Below are 27670 nucleotides of genomic sequence, written 5' to 3'. Positions count from 1 at the left end.
CACTTCACCCTCAGTAAGGGAGGCAAGTTCTCAAGGTCTCAAGGCAAAAGTTCAATAAACTCCTTTTGATATTTAAAGTGGAAAACATGTTTATTAACATTCTTTCAAGCTTTCCTTAGTCAAGGCCATATAAAAAAATCTCCATTTGAGTATATGCATGGTTTTACTTTCTACATTGTTACAGAGGTATTATATAGAATCTACCTTTTTTGTGATACACTGGTAAGTACTGAGTTTTGTGAGACAGGTGTAAGCACTTTTTTTTCAAATCAGATATTTGAAAAGAACCATTTTTTATATACAGTTTAGCAGACTAATGCAGCATAAAATGCTCTTAGTTAGAGGTATATGAGCCAAGGATCAATATAATACTTACCCTAAACTTCTTTTTCTATGTGGAACAAAACCTCTGTCTCAGTTGTCTCCCAACTCCCACTTCCTCACTGGAAACCAGATGATGAAGTAGTAGCAAGGAGGGATTATTAATGTGCTTATGTTGGACCTGACCTTGTGAATTGCTCAAAACTAAACATATATTCTAGGTTTCCTCATCCTGGGAATTGCTCAATGGAACTGCTTAAACTCTGCTACCATGGCAAACTCCAAGGATTATTTGTAATCACTGCTTTGAGATAAAAGTGGAATTTCTTCTGCTTTGTTTTGACATACCAGCACATAGAATATTGATCTGTTCTACATTTTCCTTTCAGCAGTGGTGACAGTTTTTAGGAAAACTATACAAACATGCAAATACAGTTTTTGTTGGGCCTAAGGGGTAACACATATCTACATGTAATAAATATTGCTCTCAGGATGACCCAGTTGTAGCTACAAAATGGAAATAAAAGTACTTCCAGAGAAATCCCGCTTCAACAAGAGACATTTAGAGTCTCTGCGATATTTCTATTGATATAAACTATTAACATTATTCATTAGCATTGTGAAGTCCAGTTTAACTGTTGGTTTTGAGAAGACAGAATGTGTGACTGAATACCTGAATCAAAAAGAAATCTACCTGTAATGATTTAACCAGAGTACTACTACGTGAACTGCTGCTCCTATCAAAGAAACCAAATGGATTACAGATTAAAAGAGATTCCCTATGCAAAGGTTTGTAAATAGCCTTAAGAACCCTTTTGTTCATACACCTATGGGTCATTAGTAGTCTCAGACAGTGTTTGCCACTCTGTACTCCCTGTCCTCACTGGGCAGCAGCTGAACCACTACACTTTCTTCATTCATCCCATTTTCCGCGTCACTGCTGTCGCCGTTGTCGTTGTCGTCCTCCTCGTACTCGGAGGACTCGGTCGTGTTCTGGTGGGAGTGGGACTCCGACAGGGCCCCGAAGGACTGTGTGCTGACCGAGGCCAGGGGCCTGAGCAGAGGAGTGTTCTCAGACACCTCGTTCTCCTCCTGGCTGCTGTCTGTCTCCGAGTCAGAGTCCCCCTGGGAAGGGACCACTTTCTGCTTGCACACAGGACAGGTTTTTTTTGTTTTTGTTAGCCACGGGTCCACACACTTGCAGTGATAGGCTGTCAGAAAACAAAATACAAGGACATAGTTATAATAGTGAAAAGGACAGGGAAACCTGCTAACTGTGTTTCTGCCCAGTGACACAGGAGAATTTCAGAATGTAACTCACACAGAGAATTTTAGTCCTAAATTTGCTGGCACATAGCCTGTAAAAAACACCTGATGGATCTCAGTCACGTAGGTCTATGCAATGAATACCTGTGTTCTCTACTGAGTGAATGAGAGCAGTAATACAACAGGCCACATCTGATGACAAACTATAAAGCTTTTTGAGCAATTCCATCCCCTTGGCATGCCCACCATCACCATCTTCATTGTGCCTCTTGCCTCCACACCAACATGTATCAAAGCACCTCATTATCACATTGCATTACCACATGATTTTGTGGATCTTAAATTATGTCTGCAATTGGCACTGCAACTAGACTGGCCGTGTTTAAAAACGGGGGATAGCATCAAGCCCAAATTTTCTTTCACGTGTACATCCAAGGAAGAATGCAAAGTGGGAATGCAAGCTTTTTAGCTTTTAAAAAGAGAAAGCAAACTTTCACTTTTCCCACTTTGTACATTCATTCTTGCATATTAGCAAAAAGGAATTTTATAAATCACTTACTAAACATATGCACAATAGGTTTTGGACAGTGTTTTGGAAAGCTGTTTTAATCTAAATTGAACCTAAAATACAGCTGCTTACCGTGAGAGCATGGAAGGATCCTGAGCTTGTCTCCATCCTCATATTCATCCAGACAGATGGCACACACATCATATTCATCTCCTGCAGCACACAATTGAGAATTAGTTTGACTTTAAAGGACTTGCAGCAGACTCTCCTGACACACACATGGGCTTGGGAACATTCATGCAATTTCTGCACTGCTTTTTTTTAAAGCAATGTTTTAATGCTCAGCCACAGTCTGCTCTGCTCCCATTAAAGAAGTGTTAGAGTTCTATTTCAGTGAGAACAGAGTAAAGCCAATCCTTTTGTATGCTTTCACTCAAAACTCTTCTATTTCACGTGTACTCAAAATTACTTCTTAAACTTAATACTCCTTTGATTTGCAAGGTTCTTGGTGTTAAAAACAATGAGGTCCAATGAGTTAGACAAAGAATGATCCACTTGCCTTTCTTAAACTTATGTACGGGAAGTTTCTTAAGCTGATCCTTCCTAAGCCGATTCCTTCTCGCTCTGTGTCTGTCCTGAACAAATTTTGTTATCTGGAAACAGACAAGATAATGTGAACAGTAAGTTACACCAATAAAAGAAGAATAAAAGTTTTGATTTATGAAGCTTTGCAGTAGGTTGGTCAAAAGGGAACCCCAGCTAACAGAATAGCCTCTTCCCCTGCCTGAACACAAGATGAAGCCAAACAAGCCCAAAGGATATTCTCCATGAACATGGCATTTGGAACTGAGAATATACAAGGGGTTTTTTGAGAGGATAGAGAAACAAAAAGGTATGTATACTACATAAAATAATGGCAATTGCTGCAATCCTCTACTGAGGCCTGTGAAAAGCAGGAAGCATACTGCAGAGCAAAACACAGTTCAGTAAGTTTGAAGTTTTCCTTACAGATTTAGATTATTACAGCTGTTTTAGAGGATTATTCCCACATCCATCAGAACTGTTTCCATATTATCTAAAATAGTAGTTTGGGGAGTAAACTAAAGGGTTTACTTTGAGTCATTGTTACATGTTATACTATGCCATACTAAGATAACTCAGTAAAAAAAACCACCTAAATAACTAGTGATAGAAAGCTCTGTGAATAACTATAACAAAGATTCTATTTCCATTTTCTTAGTAGTCCCTAATGCTATTTCTGTTCAATTTCTAAATCTAGCACCTGTGATATGACATTCTTTTTCAAGTATGATGACAAGCAAAGAAATGAACAAAGGATATTTGAGTCTAAACTGTTCATTCAGGCTCTTTCACCACAGCTAAACAATAAGCTCTATGCACAACCTGCAGTTTTTCTGCTGTAATCCAGATCCTTAGTGACAATCACAGTCTCACATGAACCTCCTAGTTAAAAACAAGATTGTCTCAAAGAAGCAGGGACAGGATCAGAAAAGAATGAGAACCAAATCCAACCTGGAACCTCCCTGGGATAATTTTCACTGCACCAATTAATTGTCCAGTGCTCTAGTCTGTTGTGCTGTCTCTCTATATGCAACCAGCATCTCCTAGTTTAGTATCCTTGGCAAATTTACTCAGTGAGTACTCAAGTCCTCTGTCCAGGTGGCTGACAGCAGCAGCACCAGAGAACTGATGATAAACTGAACCCTGAGGAGCACCACTGATGCCCAGCCCCAGCCAGGTGTTTCCCCTTCCCTGCAACTCCCTGAGCCTGACCTTTCCAACAGCTCACCCTCTGTCCTCTGCACACAATTAGCTTTAACAGGGTGGTTTTGTCCAGAAGGACACTGTAAAAAACAGCAGCAAAAACTCTGCTAAAAGAAATTCACCTTTAGGTGATCATTCTGCTTTGTTTTCAGAGAGCTGCTGCAATTGCACCAAACATGCCCAGGATGAAATATGTAACTTGCAGTGCAAAAAATACTAATGGAGAAAAATAATTTAAGTAAGTGTTTATACAACAGTTGATGCATTACTTTCTTTTCATTAAAAGGTAAAATAATAAATTGGACACAGATAACAAAAAATGGGATGCTAAGTACCCTGAAATATGCAGCTATGATACCTTATCACTTCAAGGAAAGATGTCCCAGCTGAGAACCCCTACAGGCAGTGTGTGTGCTGAGATCAATGCTCTGTGCTCACACACTCAGAACTACACCCAAGTGCAGAACAAAACAGTGAGCGCTGCACCCTGGAGCAGGGGGAGAAGTGATTATTAAGTTTGGTAAGGCAGGATACGCTCCCAGTGTACAAGAGCACAAGGACAGGTCACCCTGTATGGGGCCAAAGGGAAGGACTTGTGGAGCATTAGAGTGGCAGGGAGGACAATTCCTGTAAGCAGTGACATGCCAGGGAGGAGATCCAAAAGGTTTCTGATATCCCTGTGACAAAATCCTGCACCTGTTTGTTTTATTGTGAAACGAAATGATTACAGGTAAGCATGGCACAGGTATGTGCACTACACACAGCTTCACTCTTCCTTTACTGTAAACCTTCCTTTAACTTCAGTGTGTGACAGTTCCCCTGATTATATGAAAGATAAAAATATTATCGAAACAAGAAACTTACCATAAATATCACGATGAGAATAAGACAGATCCCTACTATTATTAGGAAAGGGATTAAGTAGTACTCCAAAGGAAGACTGAACTCTGGGATTAACACAACATGGCCACTGTGGGGAGGAAGAGGTAACACTTTCTAAATTAATGAGAACTTAATGAACAAGTTGAAGAACAACAAAAAAAAAAAAAATAAAACAAAAGATTGTCACACAAGACACAATACAGGAATCCTACCTGTGCACAACAACATAGAAAATTCAGCCCATACTCACACAATGTAAAGCTAATTAAATAAAAGGATAAACCACTATTTCTTAGAACATTTTTTTGAATTAAAACTATTTACTGATCTCAATCAAACCTAGAGAAACCAGGAAAACCACCTGTTAAACCATAGCTGCTTTGACAGCAGAATGAAAAAAATCTAGCATGACTATCAAAAGATACAGTGAAATTATTATTTACTAAAGCATTACAGGTTGCTCTCAGGCACAAGATTTCACCTAAAACACCTAAAACCTCTGTCATCACAACATTCTATTTTAAAGCCACAAATATTCAAAAGAGACAATGATCTAATGCAAGGAGTAACAGCTGCATGTGAGTTCACCTACCCTTTTTCATAAGTAAACTCCTCCTTAAGAGAATTAGCTGATGTCTCACCAATAAAGACAGAAGGAATGTCAATCTTCTTTAAAACTTCAACTGTATTAAAAAAAAGGAGGAAAAAATAAAACTATTATTACGTGGACAAACTATGGGTACTCAAGATACAAGACCTGAACATTGTGAGACTATCACAGCAGGAAGACATTTTAACACAGTGACATCCAGACCAACACACATGCATGGTACAGCTTTACTTCATATAAATACTTTTATTTTTCCTACACAATTTCTAGATAATTTATTGCAGGTAGAAAAATCAAAATTCCTAATGAAATAAAGGGAGCTTAAAACCAAAATGTATTGACAAAAGAGGATCATAACTTTAATCAGAACACCATTCTTCACTCAGAGATTCAAGCAAGTCACATACTTCCATTGATTTCCAGAATTTCTGGCAACTTACATGATTTTGTGATCTGGTTCTGCAAGTTTTAATTAACCTGTCTTCCCTCCTTTTCACCCCAAACATAAATAAACATACTGGAAACAACTGTGGCTAGATCAGGTCAAAAAGAAGAACAAAGAAGATTACCAAGTCCTACAGCTCTATTTCAGTCCCAAGAAACTGGATGAACTGTGGTCTTCTCTGTTTACCAGTGAAGGTAGTAACAAATGAAAACTGATTGAAAAATAAATCCCATATTCTAGAAAACCTTCTTATCAGCTTCGCTTTATATTGATTTTCTCCCTAATACTTCACATTTAAGGTTCAAAGTAACCTGAGTTTAGTCCACCTCAAAGCAGTCAGTCTCCCCAGGGAAAAGCACATGTCCCTGAACTTCAGCTCACACTACGAGGTCTGTGTTTGTTGTGGACTTGTTCTATGTTTTGGTTACTCAGTGAAACCTGAAAATAAGATTCACATGGGTTGAGAATTCATTGAACTCACTTTCACAACTGCCTGGGCTACTCAGCTCCCATTTAGTTTGTCAAAGTTCATTCCTAGTTTACTCAACGGCATTTCCCTGCAAAAGAATTCATCTTCCTCTTATTTATTTTCTTGTTCCATACTGAACAGGTTGAAAACTGGACAAAATAAAGAAATGCCACAAAGAGAGCAGTAACAGCACTAGAAACACAAAGCACATACCACAGAACGAATCCAACATTCTGACTAGATTTCAAGATGTTCTGAACATATTCACTCCATGAAGGTTAAAATTGGAACAGCTAACACAAGAACCAAATTGTAAATGGTGCACTGGTCTCTAAATACTCCTTTTCCAACTGAAAATAAGTGATATGCTGGAATCCATTTGTCCAGAGGAACAGAAGATGCACCCAAAAGTGCAATAACAAATTGGAATGACTATCGTGTATGAACTTCATGATCTAAAGTCTTTTCCAAAGTAAATGGTTCTAGGATTCTAAATACTAAAGTGTCATATTGTAAAGTTTCATTTCCAAATGCACATTTTCTACTTTTTGTATATTTCTACATAACTAACAACACATCAGCTATTTTACACATCAGTAATACAAATCTAGCCCAGAACACTCCAACTAAAATTTGAAGGAAAACCAAAACAAACATTCAGAGAAGGCACAAATCAATGTATTTGTTCTTATGCAAGTATCTCCTGTTATTTAATCTTAAAAGCAGGAGGATTTATCTGGGTTTTTTATTTAGTTTGGTTTTGATTTTTTGTTCATTTGTGGTGGTGGCTTTGTTGTTTAGGTAATGAGGGGGTTTTGGTGGTGCTGCTGTTTCCAGTGGGTGAAATGATATTCAAACAGGAGAGAAGTGATACCTGTACTTACTGTCGTTGGATCCCATGCTTATGAGGTCATCAGAATCAACATTGTGAACTATAGCTGCCTTGTATCCAGCTCTCTGGGCATTTAAGACCTGTAAGCCACACAAAATACTTACTGGAAAGACTATTGCTTCCAAATACAGCAGCCTGTCTGTGCTTTCTGAGATAAGGTGCACTTTCACAAAGTGATTAACATGGACACAATTTGCACTTTTGTCACATTTCAAAGCAAAATCGTATCATTATTCTTATAGTCAAGTAGTTATTTTTTTATAAAGCCATAGCTGTGTACCTGCATTTGTACTTTTCAATACAAAACAGAAGGAGAGAGGATTTTCAATTTTTGTTAAAATATGAATTCAGTCAGTCAAGCAGCTGATGGGTAATTTAGCTCACATCTCAGCACACATGACACTTTCTGGCATAAACTTTAAGGCAAAATGCATGTACTATGTACTATGCATGCAATTATACAACACAATATTGCAAGAGTATTAACAACAGACTAAAGACATGGATTCACTGAGTGCAGAGTATGCAGATACCCCTGCTCACCTTGGAAATGCTGATCCACTTGCTACTTTGCTCTTTGCCTAACAAGAAATGAGTCGGAACCCTTTTTCTATCAATATTATATGAAATATAAAACATAACCAAAAATCCTTACATACAGAGCTAACATGACATAATCCTTAAAGGACTGATATGGGAATCCCTCAATGGCACTTAGAAATCTCTCAAATTCAGACCTTTTCCTTTAACCACGTCTCCAGAAGCAATACTGCCCCGACAGTGTATGGACAGCAATTAAACAGGCAAAGTGGACAAAAGGTCAGCCCATTCGTCCCCCTTTCTTTTCCCACTGAGCCATATGCACACAGTGTCAGGATTCCCAGGACAGCCTGTGTGCTGCTCCCCAGCCTGATGTGAAGGCAGATTACACACAGTGAACCTGCACTCTACAGTCCAGGTAGAATTTACATGTCTCAATCACCACATAACTGAACCTACCACACAGCAGCAAATGCAAATACAGTTGAATCTCCTTTGAGTTCATGAAACTCAACAACAAACCAAAGAGCCATGTTTTCCCTAAGGCACCCTTAGCTGCCCCATGTATCAGATTAATTCTCAAGAAAACCATAGTCATTCTAATTTTGCATTTTTAAAATCACAGAACACTAAGGGTTGGAAGGGACCTTAAAAATCAAGTGGCTGGAGCATGTCCAGAGAAGGGAATGGAGCTGGGGAAGGGTCTGAAGCACAAGGAGTGGCTGAGGGAGCTTGGGGGCTCAGCCTGGACAAAAGGAGGTTCAGGGGTGACCTACTCACTCTCCACAACTCCAACAGGAGGGTGCAGCCAGCTGGGGGTAGAACCCCTGTCCCAGGCAACCATCAGTGAGACAAGGGGACATGGCCTTAAGCTGTGCCAAGGAAATTCAGGCTGGACATCAGGAAGAATTTCTTCACAGAAAGGGTGATAAAACGTTAGAGGTGGTAGAGTCTCCATCCCTGGAGGCGTTTAACAAAAAACTGGACATGCACTCAGTGCTCTGGTGTAGGTGACAAAATGGTGTTTGGTCACAGGTAGGTCATTGGTTGGACTTTGTGAGCTCTGCCTTATCTGTCTGGAGACAATAAAATTCTTCCTCTCCTTCCTATCAGTATCTATTCCACTGTTAGCTATAGAAATTTTCCTGATGCACCATTAACTTTTTGAAACAGAGGGTGGGGGGAAATCAAATCTCACCTTGACATCGAAGTTGCACTCCAGCCTTCGGATTAACACAATAAAAGCACCAGAGGAGTTGTCCCTCAGAGGAGGTGGAGCTATAGGCTCACATGCATTCTCTGGCTTGGAATTTATCAGAAATCCCTAGAAAACAGGACCAGAAAAAGAAGCTTAATTTCTCTTTAACAAAAGGTTCGGTAGTCAAGTATATGGAAAGAAAACTGCACATTTTCATACAATGACTAAACAAATTCTTATTATTACCTCAGTCCTATATTATAGTAAGATTCCTGCTACTTCCCTGACTACATATTTTGATTCATCAGAATTTTTATGTCTGTAAAGAATTAGAATGTTTAAAAAATTACAGTTTTTCTAATCCCATCACACTCAGACCCTGCAGTGTAATTCAGGAAAAAGAAGACAGCATACACTACAATAATATAGTGTGACTATTATTCTAAGACATGTGGAGACTAACCAAGAAACCAGAAATACAATGGCCTAAACTCAGCACTGGCCAAGGCACAACAGAACACAAGCAAAGCTCCATGTATGACCCCAGCACTGACCCAGCACACAAAACAGTTGGTTTTCTATGGTAAGCAAAGATCACTCAATAAGGCAGAGCTGAAAGCTTCAAGAAGTAGGAAACTGTGGCAATATTAACTTTGAAGCAATCTTTGAGTTGTTTTCAGGTGGCTGAGATGGTGGCCTTCTGCTGGCAGTCTGTAGCCACTGACTGTAGAACCTGACAGACTGTGTTGTACAACTTGCATACCAATAAATCTTAATCACAAGCACTGAAAGAGTACACCATTTTCATCCTGCTGTAACAAACACCATAGCATTTTTAAAAATAATTTAAATCTTAATGCAAAGAAAAAGCTTTAGTATAAAATTCAGTTCTAAAACTCCATTATTTCTATACGTGATGACATCTACCTTAATTAAGACACAGAGCTGTCTAACAGTTAAAAAGGTCAGAAGCAAAGCTCTTTATGGCTATTTCTGGTGTATTAAATTGGCTCACTACGTGGGTAAATCACTTAAGCACCCTCTGATTCTCAATATAGTCAATGAACAACTACACAGCTTTAACACACCTTCTCCCCATGGTAACACCCACTGGGCATGGAAATGAAGCCTGCTTGAGGGGAATTGCAGAGAAATTCCTGAGTTACAGGAATTCTTGCAGTACTTTACTACCCTTTGGGATTAAAAGGGCAACATGGAATTAAAGAGTAATCCACCCTTTTACCTTATCACCTTTTTTTTTTTTTTTTTTTCCTGTAGTGGTTACTCTCAACACTGCAACATTTACAAGGCTGCAGAGCCAGTTTTTGGGGCCATACAGGCTCGAGCAATGCAACAAGAGTAGCAAACAGACAACAGTTGTAACTTCCCCAAAAATGAGCTACAGTTGCTTTACACAGCACACTTTATGTGGGCCACAGGCAAGGAAATAATCTCTCGTGGGTTGAGATAAAGAAAGGTTATTAAGAAAAGCAAAAGCCACACACACAGGCCAAGGAAAACAGAGAATTAATTCACTTCCTCCACAGGCACCTCCAGGAGAGCAGGGCCCCATCACACACAGCCCCGACCTGGGAACACAAACACCACACTCAAAATTCCCCCTCCCTTTCTCCTCCTTCCCCCCACTTTACACCCTGGCCGTGATGTCAGATTGTCTGGAGCATCCCCTGGACCCCTGTGGGTCTGTTCTGGTGTGTCTCCTCCCAGCCTGCCGTGATCCCCCTCCTCACCAGGGGGGCAGCAGGAGCAGCAGAAAAGGCCTTGGCTCTGCTGGCACTGCCCGGCAATAACAAAATCCCCTCGGTATAATCTGCCCTGTGCTCAGCACAGATTGAAAACACAGCTCCACACCAGAGCCTGGGAAGAAAATAAACTCTACTCCAGCTTAAACCAGCCCTACATATATATATATTATTTTTTACCTTCAAGCCTTCTGCTGGCAGTCTGTAGCCAAATCTAGCAGGTAGATCATCAAAAGTCCGGGTTCCATTTTCAAGGTTATACTAAGAGAAATACATTTTTTAAAAAATTAGGTTTGCAACAAGACAGAAGTAGTTAACAAATATAAACAAAATCAAACTTCACTGTGTATTTTTTTAGAGGAAACTATTTATCAGACATAGGATATCATGTGACCATGTCAATGAAATCACAAAATTGCTTATTCCACCTGTCTTCTACTCTCCACTTTTCTTATCGAGCTGTCAAAACAAGAAAATAAGCAATAGATTTTTTTTTTAACTATTTATATGGTAAATCTTTTTTTCTACTGTCTAAAATTTGAACACCATCATATGTGCAGAACAGAAACTACAAACAGACCGAGCAAGTCTTCCAATATTAATAAGATATTCTCAGAATAAATCTGCAACTTCCAAATATCCAAGAATGAAAGATGCTTCATTTTTATATGGAATTACTTTAGAGTACTACACACAAAGCTTAAATAGAAAAAAAAAATCCAACTAAACTTCCAAAGTGCTCTACTTTTCTTTTTTGAGGTTGGGGTGGGTTGCTTTTTTAGTTTTAAGTAACTTTTCTAAGAGAGGAAGAACCAAGAATGAGTTACATTTTTTATGAAAAGAGGAAGCACAGGCTTGGTGACAGAGAAAAGCAGGAAGAGGGAAATCATGTTTACAGTAAAAAGTTCAAAATTTCACAATAAAATGGTGATGTCAGAGCCATAATAAAGCAATTATGCATCGTCATTGTTTCCTTACATTTTTTCTACAAAAGGTATTTATAGAATAGCAACAACTTGAAAATCCAAATACATTATTTTAGTACTCATCAACCCCACTTCACCACGAACTTTTAAGTATTCTTATTCTAAAATTGGTCTCCAAGTTTGTCACTCAATTCTCCAAAACTGATAAGACATTAACAATTATCTTCCATGTCACTGGAACAAGCAGGAGACTACAGTAATTAGGTTTATAACTTCCTCCTTAAACTGCCACAATATATGAAACTGGTAATAAACAGCACAGCATCAGCTTTTACCACTCATCTATATTCATTACTCTGTTTATTATTTTCCTTCTTGATAGCAGATATTTTCAGCTATTTAAAAATTGTATCAAGGTGTAAATACACAAACCCCGTACTGACAAGGCCTCCAGCCCACACAAATAAATTATACCAGCCACAGAAGATTATTTAAATCCAGTAAACCTACAAATGGCACCCACCACCAAAACTTCAGCTGTGTCTAAACCAAAGAATGGAATTAACAGGGGTTTAACATGCTACAGGACACCTGGTCAGAGTGAACTTTGTAAATGACTCAGGGAATTAGGTGCTTTCACTGCCATGGTACATGAGCACATACCCCCTGTAAACTCATTTGAAAATGTACAATTTATTATTTATTGAAGTAAACTGTTAAGGCAGTTCCATTCCAAGAAATCTGCCATAGCATTTATTGTATTAGCTGATTCATTAATAGAATAGTTGAAGAGATTATTCAATTTTATAAATATTTCATCCACGTACAAAAACATTATTATACTTACTGCTAAAATGTCTGCCTCCACAGGTAAAAGATTCAGGAAGGCAAATAACTGCACAGTCACAATAGTGTATATCTGAGTGGCAGACAACATCAGCATTCCTATTGACAACAGCATATTTCATTCACTACCTGCAAGAAAAGAATCAGAGTCAAGGCACGTAGCAAATACTTTCCCGTGTCATTTTACAGGACTTTAGTCACTTAAAACTTTTCTGCTAAGGAAGTATACAAAATGTTATTGAATGTTTACTTTTGAGAAATAAGTAATCCTAAAGCTATATGGTTATTTTAGAAGGTCCTTGTGCCCTTCCATAGGGGGAACAGCTCACACAAATTACAAAAATTTTAAGAGCAAGACCCCAAAAAGCTTTGGGCACCACAAAGCAAGGCAAGGATGCGAGGGGTACACAGGTATGATCATTCACATTATATTAATCATCCTTAGACACCTCATTTTAAACTTCCCTTCTTCTATCATAAACCCAAATCAGCAAAATTCCTGACCTACCTCGAATAGTTCCACTAAAAGTACATATTCCAAAAATACACTTGCAAAAGCAATGAGATACCAACTCGGAGGAATTTCAGATCTCCCTCAGGCTGAGCCACAACACGACTGTGGGCATGAAACCTCTTAAGAGCACAGAAAGCACAAAGTATCTTATTCCCTTTATAAAAGCTCACACCTAAACATGATCAAGTTAGAAAACCCAACATTCAGAATTTACATATACGTGACCAAGGGCTCCTCATGAGTACAAAACAAGCCCCAGTGAAGTGCGACATCCAGCAGGAAATCCAACCACTTTCACCTCTGAATGTACGAGAGTTTGTGGTCCACAGATGTCCAAGCCTCTCTAGAGATTCTTCCAGTCTCAAAGTAAGAAATTACATAAAAGAGTCACAACACAAACAACAGAAATGGGTCCATTCTGGGTCCAACATAGCTATAAGAATTAAAATAATTAAAGACAAGTTTTAAAAGTGGACAGTATGCACTTAATAATATAATTATCTGAACATCTGGATCTCCTTTAACTTCTTTTACTGGAGTAATTAAAAGTACTTCATAAAAAACTGAATTAGGTCACCCAAAATATTTCTTGAAATAATTTTTTTGTTGAAAACCTCCAAACTGTGTCTTCTTATATAAATGGTTTTGTGTGAAACTGTTTTCATTTGACTGTAGATATTTCTCCTGGAAACTGTCTGTTGACTTTAATGAGAAATCACAGCCAATACTATTTTCTTTTTCAAAATCAAGAAACACCTAAGAATTCCCATCCTTCTGACCTATCCTTTATAAGTTTCTCAAGCAAAAAGCATTGTTCCATGATGTGAGGGTCTCAATGTTCCTTAAAGCAAATACCAGAGAGGTAGACTTGATTTAAGCTAACATGAAGATAATCAGAATTTATTATTACTATTTGGAGGAAACAGCTGATACTTTCAAAACCAGTTCTCATGATTCTAACTTGGTCAGAATCAGACATATAATGCTTTGTGAAACTTTCAACTGGTTCACAGAAATAGTTACACTCACAGGAAAGAAATGGTAGTGAGTCAAAAGACTAATGAACTTTCATTACTACATTAAGATTTATCACCTTCTCTTATCAGCTTGCCCTAAAAAAGAGGACATCAGTGAAACTGGAAGGATAAAAGAACCAGTTTCAAAAGGACAGCCATTTTTACTCTGACAGAAACAACAACACCTGAAGCCATCACAGCACTTTAACCAACACATTAATTCAGCACAGAGAAAAGCACTAAAAGAGCATCAGGCAAAGTCAGACAACACAAAATTAAAGTGGTCCTTGCAAACAAAATGCATACACAGTGCACTCTTCCCTGTCAAAACTACACACACACAAAATCTTCTGTGCTCAGGATCTGATGCCTCAAATGCAGGCCAAAAAGCCAAAAAGCCTCACAATTCCCGAAATTCCTTGGCTCTCTGGAAAGATGCCCCTCTCAGCTGAGGGAGGCAGCTCAGAGCACACAGAAATGCAGCGTGTGGAAAGGAATATACTGTAAACCCAACAAGTTAAACGACTCTGCACTAACCTTCCACACCTCACACCTGATTTACCAGCGAGTGCAGACAAAGTTGTCTGTAAATAACTCTGAGAATTTCTCCTTCCCCCTCTCCATGCTGGAACCCACAGGTGACCTGTGCCCTGTGCCCGAGGTGCTCCTTCCCTCTGTCTGGGACTGCAGGGGACAGAAGTGGGGAGGGGAAACCTTGGGGTGAGCTGGGCCAGCACAGTTTGGGCAGCAAAACACCCCCGGAGTGAACACACCCTGAGCACATTCAGGATACGGGTCACAAAGGTGTTACACAGCTCCAGACAGACAAGAACTTTCACACATTTTAGCAAATATTCACAGATCAGACCTCACAAACTACACCTAAATATGAAATTTTCAAATATTTGTACCTCAGTCAACTCAAAACGTGTTTCAGAGCATAACACAACACAAAGCAATTCCATGCGTGGTTATGTTTACATTTTAACTCGCTCAATAAAACAGCTTTTCCCTCCCACTTCTGGGAAAAACCCCAAACTCGTACATCTATATGAAACAAACTTGAATTCTATTATTTCGAAGCCAAATGAGATTATAAATCTTACAGCGATCACAAGAAAGGACATATGAACATACAGAAACTGTGCAAATTCCAAATATTTTGGTAGATTGGGCTGCACCTTCCAAAACGTCATAAACAGAGGATGAACAAAAACTAGACAGCTAATAACAATAATTCTCATGCACATCCTCTAATCCCGTCCTATGTGAATTCTTGCACTTTGATGCCGTCGTATCATTTCTGACACAAATCTCCACCTCAGACCTGTCACAAAACTGACGCACGGGAAGTAAGATCAGCATTCACACCTAATAAGACGAAGGAACAATTCCTCTCGGTTAATTTCAACGTTTTTACTAAGCACCTGGCTTTCAGCCAGCGGGACTCCAGGCTCCTCACTACCCTGCGAGCTCGGCCAGCACCTCGGGAAAGCCACACACGGAAAGTCCGACCGGGCAGAGCTTTGGCCGGGGCAGGAGCGACGCTCAGGAGCGCCCCAGCGGCCCCCGCTCCGCTTTGCCGATCTATCTCCCCTCCGCAGTGCAGGGCAGTCCCGGACCGCGGCCGCTCCGGCGGGGCTGGGCCCGGCTGGGCCTAAAGCGCCCGCGGAACCGGCCCCGCCTCGCCGCTCCCGGGGTGGAGGCGAATAAGCGCTGCGCAATGGAGCGCCGGGCCCGCAAGTGCTCGGCCGCCGCCCGGCCGGAGCGCCCAGGGAGCCCGGCGGGCGCGCCCCGATGCTCACCTGCGGCCCGGGGGACCGGCCCCGCGCTCACCTGCGGCCCGCGGCCCCGCGGTCCCGGGCGGCCTAGGCCCACGCCATGGCGCGTTCCCTGCGATCGGCGCCCGCGCCGGAAGTCCCGCCTGCCGCCTCGCGGCCGCGGGCGGTGGCCCGGGACAGCTCAATGGCCGCACGGGCTGTCACTCAGCCGCGGCGGGGCGGGGCCGGCTCCCCGGGGGCGTGGCTCCGCAGTGGCTCCCGCCCCGCCGCCAGGGGGCGCGCGGCGCCCAGGGGACAAAGGGCGGCCGGGGGCGCGCCGGGCACAGCTGGGCACAGCTGGGGACAGATGGGGCATGGATGGGGCACATCTGGGCACATCCGGGGCACGGCTGGGCATGGCTGGGACATGGCTAGGATACGGCTGGGCACAGCTGGGGCATGGCTGGGGCACATCTGGACACGGCTGGGCACATATGGGACACATATGGGCACTTATGGGCACATCTGGGGCACGGCTGAGGCACATCTGTGACACGGATGGGCTCGGCTGGGCATATCTGGGCACATCTGGGGCACAGGTAGACTGGGTCTGTCCCGGTCTGTCCCAGTCTGTCCCGCCCCTTCCCGTGTTGTCCCGGTCTATCCCGGGCTGTCTCCGACTCTCCCGGTCCCCCCCGGCCCCCCCCGTTCTCTCCGGTCCGCGCAGGCGCTCTGGGGCGCTCTGGGGCGCTCTGGGGCGCTCTGTGGCGCGGTCCCTCCCCGCCGGTGCCGGCGGGGCCGTGGCGATGCTGCTGGTGCTGTCGGCGGAGCACCGCGCACACCTGGGCTGTTTGCCGCACGCCGGCCATGCAGGTCGGGCCCGGGACGGCTCCGCGGAGGGGGAACCGGGCCGAACCGGGCCGGGCGGGGGCTGCAACGGGATCTCCTCTTTCTCTCTGTCCTCGCAGCCTTCGGCGAGCTGGGGCGCCTGGCGCTGGAGCAGCTGCGGCGAGGAGCCGCCTCGCGGGCCTGCGAGACCGCCGCCAGTGAGGGCCGGCCGCGGGGAAACGGGGGGACCGGGCCAGGGAGCGGGGGGACCGGACAAGGCCGCGGGGAGCGAGAGGAGCGGAACGGGGGGACCGGGCTGGGGAGCGGGGAGACCGGATAAGGCCGGACAGGGCCGGGCCGTGGGGAGCGGGGACACCGGGCCGGGCCGTGTGGAGTGGGAGGACCGGGCCGGGGAGCGGGGGATCGGACAGGACCGGGCCGGGCCGGGCCGGGCCGGGGAGCGGGGGATCGGACAGGACAGGACCGGGCCGGGGAGCGGGGGATCGGACAGGACCGGGCCGGGCCGGGCCGGGCCGGGGAGCGGGGGATCGGACAGGACAGGACCGGGCCGCGGGGAGCGGGAAGGGAGGACCGGGCCGGGCCGGGCCGGGCCGTGGCGGTTTGGCGGCAGGAGCGCGGGAACGCGATGATGTCCCCGCCGGCCCCGAAGGCCCCCCGAGTCCCGGGCACGGCGGGGCGGGCAGAGGGAACGGGCCGGCGCACGGAGCTCCAGCACTGCAGGGCTCGGTGCTTCGTGTTCAGTGTGGGGAGGGCCACGGACAGGCCTTTGCCTTCTCTGTACCGTGCCATAAGAAATGGGTGTGTGTTTTTCTTTTTTTTGCTTTTTTTTTTTTTGCTTTTGATGGTTTGGTTTAAGGGGGTCGCTAACATGCTGTACGTTATTATTTGAAGCGTGTGAAACCCTTTTTCTTTTTTTTTTTCTAAGCATATTTTGCGTGTTAAGCATGGCTTAAATATGCAGCTTTAGGTCTCACTGCTGCGGCGGTTGGGAAGTAAAAAGCACTTTGTGCTTTCTTTAAAGGAAAGCTGAACGTTGGCGTTGACACCATTCAGCACGGGGTGGAAGGACTGGTGTATCTCCTCACCGAGAGTTCCAAGCTCATGGCAAGTATACCTTCTCATATATTTGGGGATGCACTCCAGGATGGCTTCTGGACACTCAGACCTCTAAAAATATTTGTGAATGGGGAAAATAGAGCTCAAAATCTTAATGACCTACTGTTTTAATTTCAGAAAGAGGAGTCTCATGCTCTTGTCTTATTGAAACACTGCATCTGCATGTATGACTCTGGAATTTGTATTTGGTGTCTGAAGCCAAAACTTGACAATGTTTTAATAGTGTAATTTATTACATATAGAGAAGCTTACTTCAGGATTAAGCTCTAAATAATAAAACTTAAGTGAGGAGTTTGTTGTTCAGCTACTGCACAGGATGTGGGCTGGAACCAGCCCCCTGTTCAGCATTCCTTGTCTTTGTCCAGTGTGGTGGGTTTGAGAGCTTTTTCAGCTCTTGGCATCAAAAGTGTGAGTGGGTATAAGCAGATACCGAAAGATTAGTGGTTGGACAATTACTGTTTACATTGGAAAGATTGGTAATTATTGAAATAGTAGAACATTTGAGCCGTGACTACCTGGAGAAGGGATACAGAGACAAGGAATGCCCAATTAAACTCAGGCAAGTGTTGCTGCCAAAAGTAGGTGGGGAGGGGCTGGAAATGGTGCAGAGCCTTTCCTTGAAGCAAGGGGTCCTGACTGACAGGTTACAGTGTACTGCAGTAGAATGTGATTGGTTACAGACTGTTTGAGGGGTCCTGCACTGGAGAGGTACCATGGCATTTTCTGTGGAGTCAGTAACAGCCTCCCCACTGCTGGGCTGCTGCAGTAACAACAAAGGCCTGTGAGGCCTCTCCTGCCCTTGGGACAGGAGCCTGAGCATCGTGCCTTGTGCTGCTCCTGTGCAGATTGCTGCTGGGTGTTTGTAGTCTGGTTATCAGTGACACAGTAGCACCCTGGCAAATGGATTCACACAGGCTGTACCTTGTGACACAACTGAGGTGCTCCCTCATGCTGTGTTTTGGTCTTTGATGTGAAGGCTTACGTGTGAGGAGTTCAAATGTTCTTTTAAAAAACTGTTCCTGAATGTCACACAAATCTGCAGTAGCACATCAACATCTGTAGATCCTTTAAAACAAATATCCTGGATGTTTGTTTTGTCTGAGGTGTAGAATTGTACTTGGACATTCCTGCAGGAAAATAACTGCACCATAGCATATGTGATGTTTAGTTACAGTTTTACTTGGTTTTCAAGAAATAATGATGATTTCCTGGCCTAAATTGTTATTTCTAGATTTCTGAGGTTGACTTCCAAGATTCCATTAATGTTTTGGGATTCTCAGATGAATTGAACAAGTCCTTGCTCCAGCTGTACCTTGACAACAGGAAAGAGATCAGGACCATTCTTGGAGAGCTGGCACCAAAGCTCCCCAGCTACCACAGCCTGGAGTGGAGACTGGATGTGCAGGTGACTTCCCTGATGTTTTTAGTATTCCATCCATTCCTTCACTTTTTTTTTTTACATTATAAAAACCTGGTAAACAATGTAAAAATAATTGAGGCAGCAGTACTTCATGTATTTAAAACTGACATGATATTGTTAGTGTCCCACAGACAGCCAGTTGTGAGATGAACAGGATATGCAGTGATCCAAAGTGCTTGTTGCCTGATGAAATTTGAATTAATGGCTCTATTGGTGTTTTTAAAATATTAACATATACTAAACATATTATCACCTTCTTTTCAGAAATATTATGAAAGCGTTGATTAAAGTGGGTTAGTATTCCATAATTATAAAGCACAATAGTAGCTTGTGTGTATCTTTAAAGTGGATGAAAAGGGTTTTGAACAGTGGTCCAGGCAGGTTTTACAAACCTGCTGAGAACTGTTAAGAACAAACATTGATAACCATCACTCATTTTCCTGTTCCCTGAACCCCTCCTACAGCTTGCAAGCAGAAGTTTGAGACAACAGATCAAGCCTGCTGTGACTATGAAGCTACATCTTAACCAAAATGAAGACCAAACTGCCCAGGTGTTGCAAACTGACCCTGCTACCCTTCTCCACCTCATCCAGCAGCTGGAGCAGGCGCTGGGGGAGATGAAGATGAACCACTGCAGAAGAATAGTGCGCAACATGAAATAACCTTCATTCCTCTCTGCTCTCTTGCTAAGCAGTTTGTAAACAACTCAAAATACTGCTCACAAATAGATTTTGAGGAAAAATAAACATCTGGATCAGATGAACTGCTTTCCTGTGCCAGGATCTTGAGCCAGTATTTACTGGCCAAATGTCCTTGGCTGCCAGCTTTGCACATCTATATTTGGTGACCTTTCTCAAAGAATCATCTTCATAATATAGTACGTGGTAATTAAATGTGATCAAATATAACTACTTGGGATTTTTGATTAGTATTTTTTATGTAATTGATCTCTGTTTTCAGGTGAAACACAAGATTAGCCGATATGTAGGTGAGTGGTTTCCCTCATTCCATCTCTCCTCACTACAGACATAGTTTGGAACTCAGGGCAGCAAAACAGGAGTTTTAGATACAAATCCTAGAAATTTTTGTGTCGTCTCACTACTGCCTGATGAATCTGAACATATTTACCTTTTTCTCTCTGTATTGTTTTTAAAAATCCAGCTGCTATAGAGCTGATTGGCATCATGGTAAGTGCTGGCAGTCTACACATGGGTCATATCCTGAAGCACGTGCTCACTGAGAAGGGGGAGGGTTTTCCTTGGGGATTCTGAGTAAAATGGTCAGTTGAAAGCAGATGTTGAGATTGCAGAATGTCACTGGAGAGCCTGCATGTTCCTCTGGGGAGAGTGTTGCAATACTGAAGAAGGAAAAGCTGAAACACTGAATGGTTTTGTTTCCTCTTACAAAAAAATACCTCAGCTAAGGATGGTCAAAGGTAAACTTTGAAGCTGGGTGAAACTGAGAGAAACTCGCACTCTGGCAGTGATCTCATTGAAGAAGGCAGTTCTAATTGTAATAAATGTGGCTTAGGTTTAGGACAGATGTGTGTGTACTCACCCATAAGATGCCATGCTTATGGAAGTGGTTTAATTAACATAGATGAGATGGCCCCATGCATGAAACTGCCAGAGCCTTCCCTTGAATGGACGTGTCACCTGGAAAGGAACAGGTAGAGAGTCTGTGGTTTGTCTTTACTCAATGACACAGAGCCCTGGGAGCAAAAGAATCCCTTTTAAAGGGTGTATGAAAAATCACTCATGTTCAGATCATTCTCTGTGCAATAACCACACGCACACACCCCCAGAATCTCATATGCAAAGGATTTAAATAAGGATATTGCAGGAAAGAAAAAAAGATCTGTAATATCTGCATAGCCCTACTGCAAATGCTGTGATTAGCCCTGCTCTGGTTAGCACTGCTCTTTGAGTTCTTGCAGCAAGGAGCCCAGTACAAAGCAGTAGAAGAATGGGATAAAAATTCTTTGGGAAGGGAAACGTAAACAAGTTTCAGGAGTACTGGATTTCCTGACCAGAAATACAGCAGATGTCGGGAAAAATAACAAACAAAAAAACCAAAACCAAAAGCCCTTAAAACAAGAACAACAACCCCCCCAGACTCTCACAAAGAACAAAACAAACCTCAGGGAGGAGATCTGCCAAGCCAGTGGAACTATGAACAGGAAATGTGATGAAACATAACTGACAAGGAATATTTGTCAAAGCAAAGCTATCAGGAAATGCACAGGATGTGTTTCACAGAGCTAGCTGTATTCGTGTACAGGCTTAAACGGCAGCTCTGAGAATCTGCATAACCAACATTCTATGTGACACTGATTTGAGGGACAAAGATGGTTCAGTCAGGCCACGTCCTCCACTAGAAAAACCAAATGCAGTTCAGAGAAATTCATGCTGCTTTTAAAGAAACAAGGAATAGAGTTCTGAAAATAATTACTGAAGACTTTTCTAGTGTAGTTTGATTACTGAAGAGAGGGTGTTCTTACCAATAGCCTGGCGTCTGTCCAAAACACAGAAAATAACAAAATGCGTTTCTAAAATAAAGTTGTATTTGTTTAGCCAATGTGTGATACCTCTGTGTGTGTAGTCATAAAAACACCGGATGCTTCTCTCTGTAAAACTCAACATCTATGTTGGAAAGCGAACAGTATTATTCTTTATAGACACAGCTACTGAATTTAAACAATTTTTGGTCACGTCACCATTCAAAAGTTATTCCAAGTGCACCAAAAAATGAGACAAGATTGTATTAACTGTAGAAAACCTCAGGTATGCATTTCGATGGCAGCTCTGGTTTCTAGTATAGGCTAAACCACAGACAAGTGGCTGAATGGGGAATCGGCAGAGATTCACAAAGCACCACGCCCGCATTTGAAACAACCCCTAAGGACTCATGATCCAGCCCTGCCCAGGACCCGGTGCTTGTCAGCAAAGGGCCCAACCTGACCCGAACCCAGCGGAGTGTTTGCCATCCATGGCACTGCGGATGGTTCATTCCTGCCCATGGCCACAGCATCACTAAATCCTGCGATTAAACTTGAACCTGAACTAATTTAAGCATCATTTCACTTCCAGAAATCAGTATCGCCCATTAACTTTCCGAACACGGGTTTTGGAGCGCGGCTCATTGTCTTGGCACAGACAAAGCGCTCCGAAGGTTCCCCGGGCGGGGCGGGGGCAGCGGCTCCGTGCGGGGTGCGGGGGCTCGGGGACCGGGCGGTGTACCCGAACGGGGATGGCACAGCCCGGGGACCGCCCGGGGTCCGCCAACGGGGATGGCACAGCCCGGCCCGGGGGACGCGAGCGGGGGCGCGGGCGGGGCGGGCTCCGCTGGCCTCCCATCCCGGCCTCCGGGGCCGTCCCGTGCCCAAAGTTTCCGCGGCAGTTGCATAACCGCGGGCGGGGCGGGGGCCGGGCTGGAGCCGCCGGCCCTGCCTCTGTCCCTGTCCCGGCCCTGCCCCTGTCCCGGCCCTGCCCCTGTCCCTGTCCCGGCCCTGCCCCAGTCCCGGCCCTGTCCCTGTCCCGGCCCTGCCCCTGTCCCAGTCCCGGCCCTGCCCCTGTCCCGGCCCTGCCCCTGTCCCGGCCCTGCCCCTGTCCCGGCCCTGCCCCTGTCCCTGTCCCGGCCCTGCCCCAGTCCCGGCCCTGCCCCTGCCCCGTCCCGTCCCATCCCGTCCCGCCGCCGCCGGGGCCGCCCCGCCCGCCCGGGACTCCGGCGGGGTCAGAGGCACCGTCCGCCCGCCCGGGCCGTTCCCACAGGGCCCGCTCGCCCCGGAGGGCTCGGACCCGGACCCGGACCCGGCCCCGGCCCCGGAGGTGGCCCCGCCGCGGGCCCGGCCCGGTTCCGCCCGCCCGGGACGCTGAGCCCGCCCGGGGCCGCGGACGGGACAATGAACCCCGCGGGCGCGGCCCCGCCGCCGGGGCAGCAGGTCATCCACGTCACGCAGGACCTGGACACGGAGCTGGAGGCGCTTTTCAACGCGGTGATGAACCCCCGGCCCAGCTCCTGGCGGAAGAAGATCCTGCCCGAGTCGTTCTTCAGGGAGCCGGACTCGGGCGCGCACTCGCGGCAGTCCAGCGCGGACTCGGGCGCGCCCCCGCCGCCCGTGCACGGCCGCTCGCACTCCTCGCCCGCCTCCCTGCCCGGCGCGGGCGCGGCCCCGCGGCCCGGACACCCCCGGCAGCGCTCCTGCGACGGCTCCGACGAGCGGCCGCTGCCGCCGGGCTGGGAGATGGCGCTGACACAGACCGGGCAGCGATATTTCCTCAAGTGAGTGCGGGGGGACCGGCCCCGGGCGGGGCGGCCTCTGTCCGAGCCGTGTGCCACATCCCGGGGGAAATCCCTTCCCGGGGGAGCAGAGAGACGGGGGAGAGCCCGGGGCCTCCCGGAGCCGGTAAAGTCCTGTACTTGTCATAAGGCGTTTCTTTCCCCCTTGACCGCACGTCCAGGGTTCTGAAAGTTAATGTTTTTTAAAATAAGTTCTATAGCAGTTATTGCAGGGAGTTTCTGGATCGTGGGAGCAGAGATCTGCCTGTCCGTGACCTGCGGGGGCAGAAGGGGATGCGGATGGGTGAGAACTGCCCCGGCCCGGCCCCACCGCGGGGTGTCCGGAGCATCCCCCGGCCGGGGTCGCCTCGTCCCGGGACAGGGTCTGGGGAGTTTGTGCGCTGACACAGCTGCCGGTGCCTCCTCCGGCAGGGATTTCAGCCTGGGTGTTTTATTTACGGCAATCCACATTTAACAGGCCCGGGGATACACAGTAGCTGCGGTCAGTGCTGGGGCAGCGCTGCCTTGCTTTGGGAGATTCTGTCAGTCGGATACAGAGTCACTGCAAAGTAACTCACACTGCATTGTTTTGGTGAATGAGATAAAGTGTTTGCCAGTGAAATAGAACATGAAACTGATGGAGCATCTGTCTGAGGGTACTGAGGGAGTTAAACTGCCGGGGCTCCAGGGCATCATTTACTTGCTCACTGCAATCCTCTTGGTCAGAGGAGTGAAATCCCGAGCTCACATTAAGGCGTGTGTGGGTATCCAGCCATCATAAATGTCATGTAGACAATGTGTGAGGGAAAAAGGGGACAGAACTGTTTAGAAAAGTGAAAAAAAGTAATAATTCACTTGTTTGTATAATGATTTCTTTGCCTCGTGGGTTTGGAATCTCTGATGGATTTCTCAAGAGCCCAGACTCCAAATGGCTCTGCAGAGTTTAGTTTTTTTGCCTTTTGTCACACTCTGAGCTGCCAGCAGAGCACATAAATACCTTTTTGTATGTCACTGTGTATTGCTGGTGGTGCTGTGTGCATGTGTCCCGGGGTCCAACTTAGAAGTTTGTTATTAATCTGGTTTATCACCTAAATGAGGAGATCTCGTGTCTCTACCCTTGGCTCGTGTTTTCCTCAATAGAACAAGCTGCAGCTGACTGACAGGAGCACTGTGACAGACCATGGATTAATAATTATTCAATATAAATTCTTCCTAGGGTTTGGTCAGGGAGTGTTTTCGGATACCTCTGGCTAAAAATTGCATAATATAATCTTTGTCTGCTCTGTGTTTTTTGACTAATACCAAAATGAACTCGTGTGGTTTCACCCTCCTGTCACCATTTCTGACCTAGAGACAGAGTTTTCCAAGTCGATGGATTCTTGTTGCTTAGGCCAAAAATACAAGGCCTTTAGTAAATTAAAAGCATAGGTAAAAACTCAAAGTGGTTTAAGTTTTTTTTCCCAAATCCTGTCAGCAGTAATACTCTGATTAACAGCATCCTTTTTAATATAAAATACAATATTCATTGTGCATGTAATTTGTTACCTAAATTAATACTTGTTTGGTTTCCCCAGTTTTATCTGCCCAATAGAACTTCTCTCACTTATATAAAAATTAATTGGAATAATGCATTTCTTTATGCCTTTAATGTATTTGGTTATACCCCAATGCTTTGGGGAGTAATATTTAGCTATAAAATGTTCACATATGAATTACAGTATTTTACAAATGTAAAAATAGTCTTCAGGTGAAAATACAATTTAGACTTGATTATGGAAAGCAGCATTTAAAGCTCGTGCAATAAAATAATAGAGGATGTGCTAAAAATCATATTGGATCAAACTAGGCATACAAGGTTACATTTCCCTATATTCAAGGAAAAAAAACCCCAAACAGCCAGTTCTTTCCAGCATAACAATAAAGATTTGTTTCTTGTCATTAGCAAAAAAAAAAAAAAAAAAAAAAAAAGAGAAACCAACAAAAAATAAATAGCCAAATTAGGTCCTATTAAACCTTTTATTATCTGTTGAAGTTTAGAATGCAATTTGCTGTATTAAAGCACATTTTCAATAATTATTTAACAGAAGTACTAGTGTGAGTTTCAATGAACAGTGAGCTGACCTTGTTGACAGGGAGCCAGCTAGAACTTGGAGCAGTTGCACTCCTGCATGTCAGTTCCTGCAGAAATTTTCTGGCTGTGACTGGAAGAAACATAAGTAGCCTGGGGACCACTCCACCCTGTAATTAAATACCAAACTGCACAAGTGGGGGCTGGAAAACAGGCTAATGGACACACACTTGCAGCAATGTTATCTAAAGCATTTTTCTGTGTGAGCATGTGTGGAAAAAAATGTAAGTGTGATTTATTCCTGATAAAAAGCATTTCTGTAGAGACAGGCCGACTGCCTGCTTTTGTGCCTGCGAGTGGGGAATGTCAGTTGCATATTGATCTCCACGCTGGGCTGTGTATACATATTCTGTAAAAGGAATGTTTCAAGTATTGCTTTATACCAGTTTGGGTTTAGGTGGTCCAGCCTCGTATTTCAAATGAATACTGAGGGTTTCATATTTTCTCAGGATGTGTAGAGAGCTTCTTGGTCAGACTCTTATAAACAGATTTGTGAAACTTTTGCCACTGTTATCTTTATCACTGTTATTTTTAAAACGTTACAGTAAACATTTGCCATACCAGGACATATTTGCCAGTTAGTTCTGGTTGGGGATAAGGAGCCTAATTACTTATAATATTTCATTTACTCAAAATGTTCAGATTTTGTCTTACTGGTTTCTGTTGGAATAGAGCTTGATTTAACACATGATCAGTTTTATGTAACTGTGTTCAGCAGGACAGCAGATAAGTAATATAAATAATATAAATACTATAAAAAAGTAATACGAATACAATGAAAAACTTTTTTTTCTGAGAATGACAAAAGAAATAATACCAAAATAGCTGAACTGTTGAAGTGATTTTCTAATACGGTCTTTCCTTGAAAAGAATTTGTGTTAATTCTGCAGAGACTGTTGTTATTTTACATTGGTGTTGTGCTTGCATTCATCATAGAGAAACTTTTCCATCTTGGGAATGTGGTTGCACAGCTGGCAGTGGGGGAGGAGATGGATTGAGGAGGTAACTCAGTTCAGTTCTGGTAAGGATGTGGAGGCACTGACCCCTTTGTCCTCCTGCCTGCAGTGCTGTCCCACAGGTGTGGGTGTCCCCCGTGGCTGTGAGGGGTGTCCTGCAGGGGGGCTCGTGTGGCTTTGGCCTTCCTTGGCTTGTAGAAGAGTGGTGCAAGGCAAGAGATCGTGCATCCCTGCTGGCTTTGGTGTCAGGCAGTAGAGAGAGACATTTCACAGACTCACGTGGCTTTTGGAGCATTTAGTCCACACCTTAAGGGACTTTTTTTGTTCCTTGTTTCCAGTGGTTATTCCTGTGGGACTTGGAGCCTGACCTGTTCCCCTTGCCAGCATCCCTGTATTAAAAATAAATGATAACGTGCTAGACAGTTCGAAGATAATAAATTAATAATGTGCATATAGAATTATTGGTTTAATTAAATTTATCTTAAGTTAGTCCTTCAGTCATAGTGTTAAACCCAAAGTCCTGGAGTACTTGGGCATTAATGGATGATAACTGTCATTCACCTCATAAGATGAGCTGAAAATGCAATTGCTTTATGCTTTAATGATTAGGAAATAGTGCCAATTAGCATATTCTTAGAAAGACATCTACAGAATTGATACAGGTGTTAATTAAGAATGCTGCCATGAAAACCAGATGTTTTTCCTGAAACCATCTGAAATGGGTTTGTCTTTACTAATGGTTTGGGTTGCACAAAGAAAGAAAATGAATAATAGGTTTATTTTTATCATGTGTGTGAGCTGCTATAGCCAACATCTAAAAGCTGGTCTGCTTGACCATCTTTACTCCACAATTAATAAATGACAGTGTGGAGAGCTGTCTGTTCCTGGAGGTTGTGGATCTGTTCAATTTTGAACTGGTCTGACAATACAGAATCTGTAAAGTCTCACTGTCCAGCTTTTTGCTGTTCACTCCTTCAAATAATGTTGGAAGAGTCAGTGGTTGGGCTTTGGCTTGTTTCCTTTCGGATGCTTTGGCTGAAGTTGAAAATTCTGTCTTTTTGATGCTGGGGCCTATTACAGGACAAGAGCTTCTTTGTGACAGAGTTTGGTGCTCAGGGGCTCTGCTTGACTGGCAGATACAAATTGTACCAGAGCAATTAAATCCAAAGGAAATGTCATGTG

The 27670-nt window shown here is 44.1% G+C and overlaps 3 protein-coding genes across 4 annotated transcripts in view; 2 read left to right on the top strand and 1 right to left on the bottom strand.

Annotated features, from left to right (window-relative positions):
• Nucleotides 1-71: 71 nt before the first annotated feature.
• On the bottom strand, nucleotides 72-15899 carry RNF13 (ring finger protein 13). The gene is made up of 10 exons (XM_083868430.1): nucleotides 15818-15899; nucleotides 12453-12580; nucleotides 10860-10940; nucleotides 8917-9042; nucleotides 7171-7258; nucleotides 5355-5445; nucleotides 4745-4850; nucleotides 2655-2748; nucleotides 2228-2308; nucleotides 72-1532 (listed from the first exon to the last, which is right to left on the bottom strand). Exons 2-10 carry the CDS (start codon nucleotides 12564-12566, stop codon nucleotides 1168-1170), a joined length of 1146 nt encoding a protein of 381 aa, XP_083724556.1. The 5' UTR covers nucleotides 12567-12580; nucleotides 15818-15899; the 3' UTR covers nucleotides 72-1167.
• Nucleotides 15900-16516: 617 nt separating this feature from the next.
• Nucleotides 16517-21698, top strand: COMMD2 (COMM domain containing 2). Of its 2 annotated transcripts, XM_083868942.1 has the most exons (5): nucleotides 16530-16614; nucleotides 16710-16787; nucleotides 17612-17694; nucleotides 18938-19111; nucleotides 19591-21698. In XM_083868942.1, the coding sequence occupies exons 1-5, from the start codon at nucleotides 16548-16550 to the stop codon at nucleotides 19786-19788; spliced, it is 600 nt and encodes a 199-aa protein (XP_083725068.1). In that variant the 5' UTR covers nucleotides 16530-16547; the 3' UTR covers nucleotides 19789-21698. The 2 variants fall into 2 exon arrangements, with proteins under 2 accessions (XP_083725069.1, XP_083725068.1); XM_083868943.1 differs by lacking the exon at nucleotides 16710-16787 and having other exon boundaries at nucleotides 16517-16614.
• A 1329-nt stretch (nucleotides 21699-23027) lies between these two features.
• The window catches only part of WWTR1 (WW domain containing transcription regulator 1), a gene marked incomplete at its 5' end in the record, with an annotated part of 34493 nt that continues 29850 nt past the window's right edge, over nucleotides 23028-27670 (top strand). Inside the window, one exon of the mRNA XM_083868808.1 lies at nucleotides 23028-23407. Within this exon, the coding sequence (XP_083724934.1) occupies nucleotides 23028-23407 (380 nt within the window). The remainder of the gene's footprint in view (nucleotides 23408-27670) is intronic.

This window comes from Zosterops lateralis (assembly GCF_965231275.1).
Source record: "Zosterops lateralis genome assembly, chromosome: 10".
NCBI lineage: Eukaryota > Metazoa > Chordata > Aves > Passeriformes > Zosteropidae > Zosterops > Zosterops lateralis.
The sequence above is the reverse complement of the archived record's forward strand: the minus strand, read 5'-3'. Positions and strand labels throughout refer to the sequence as shown.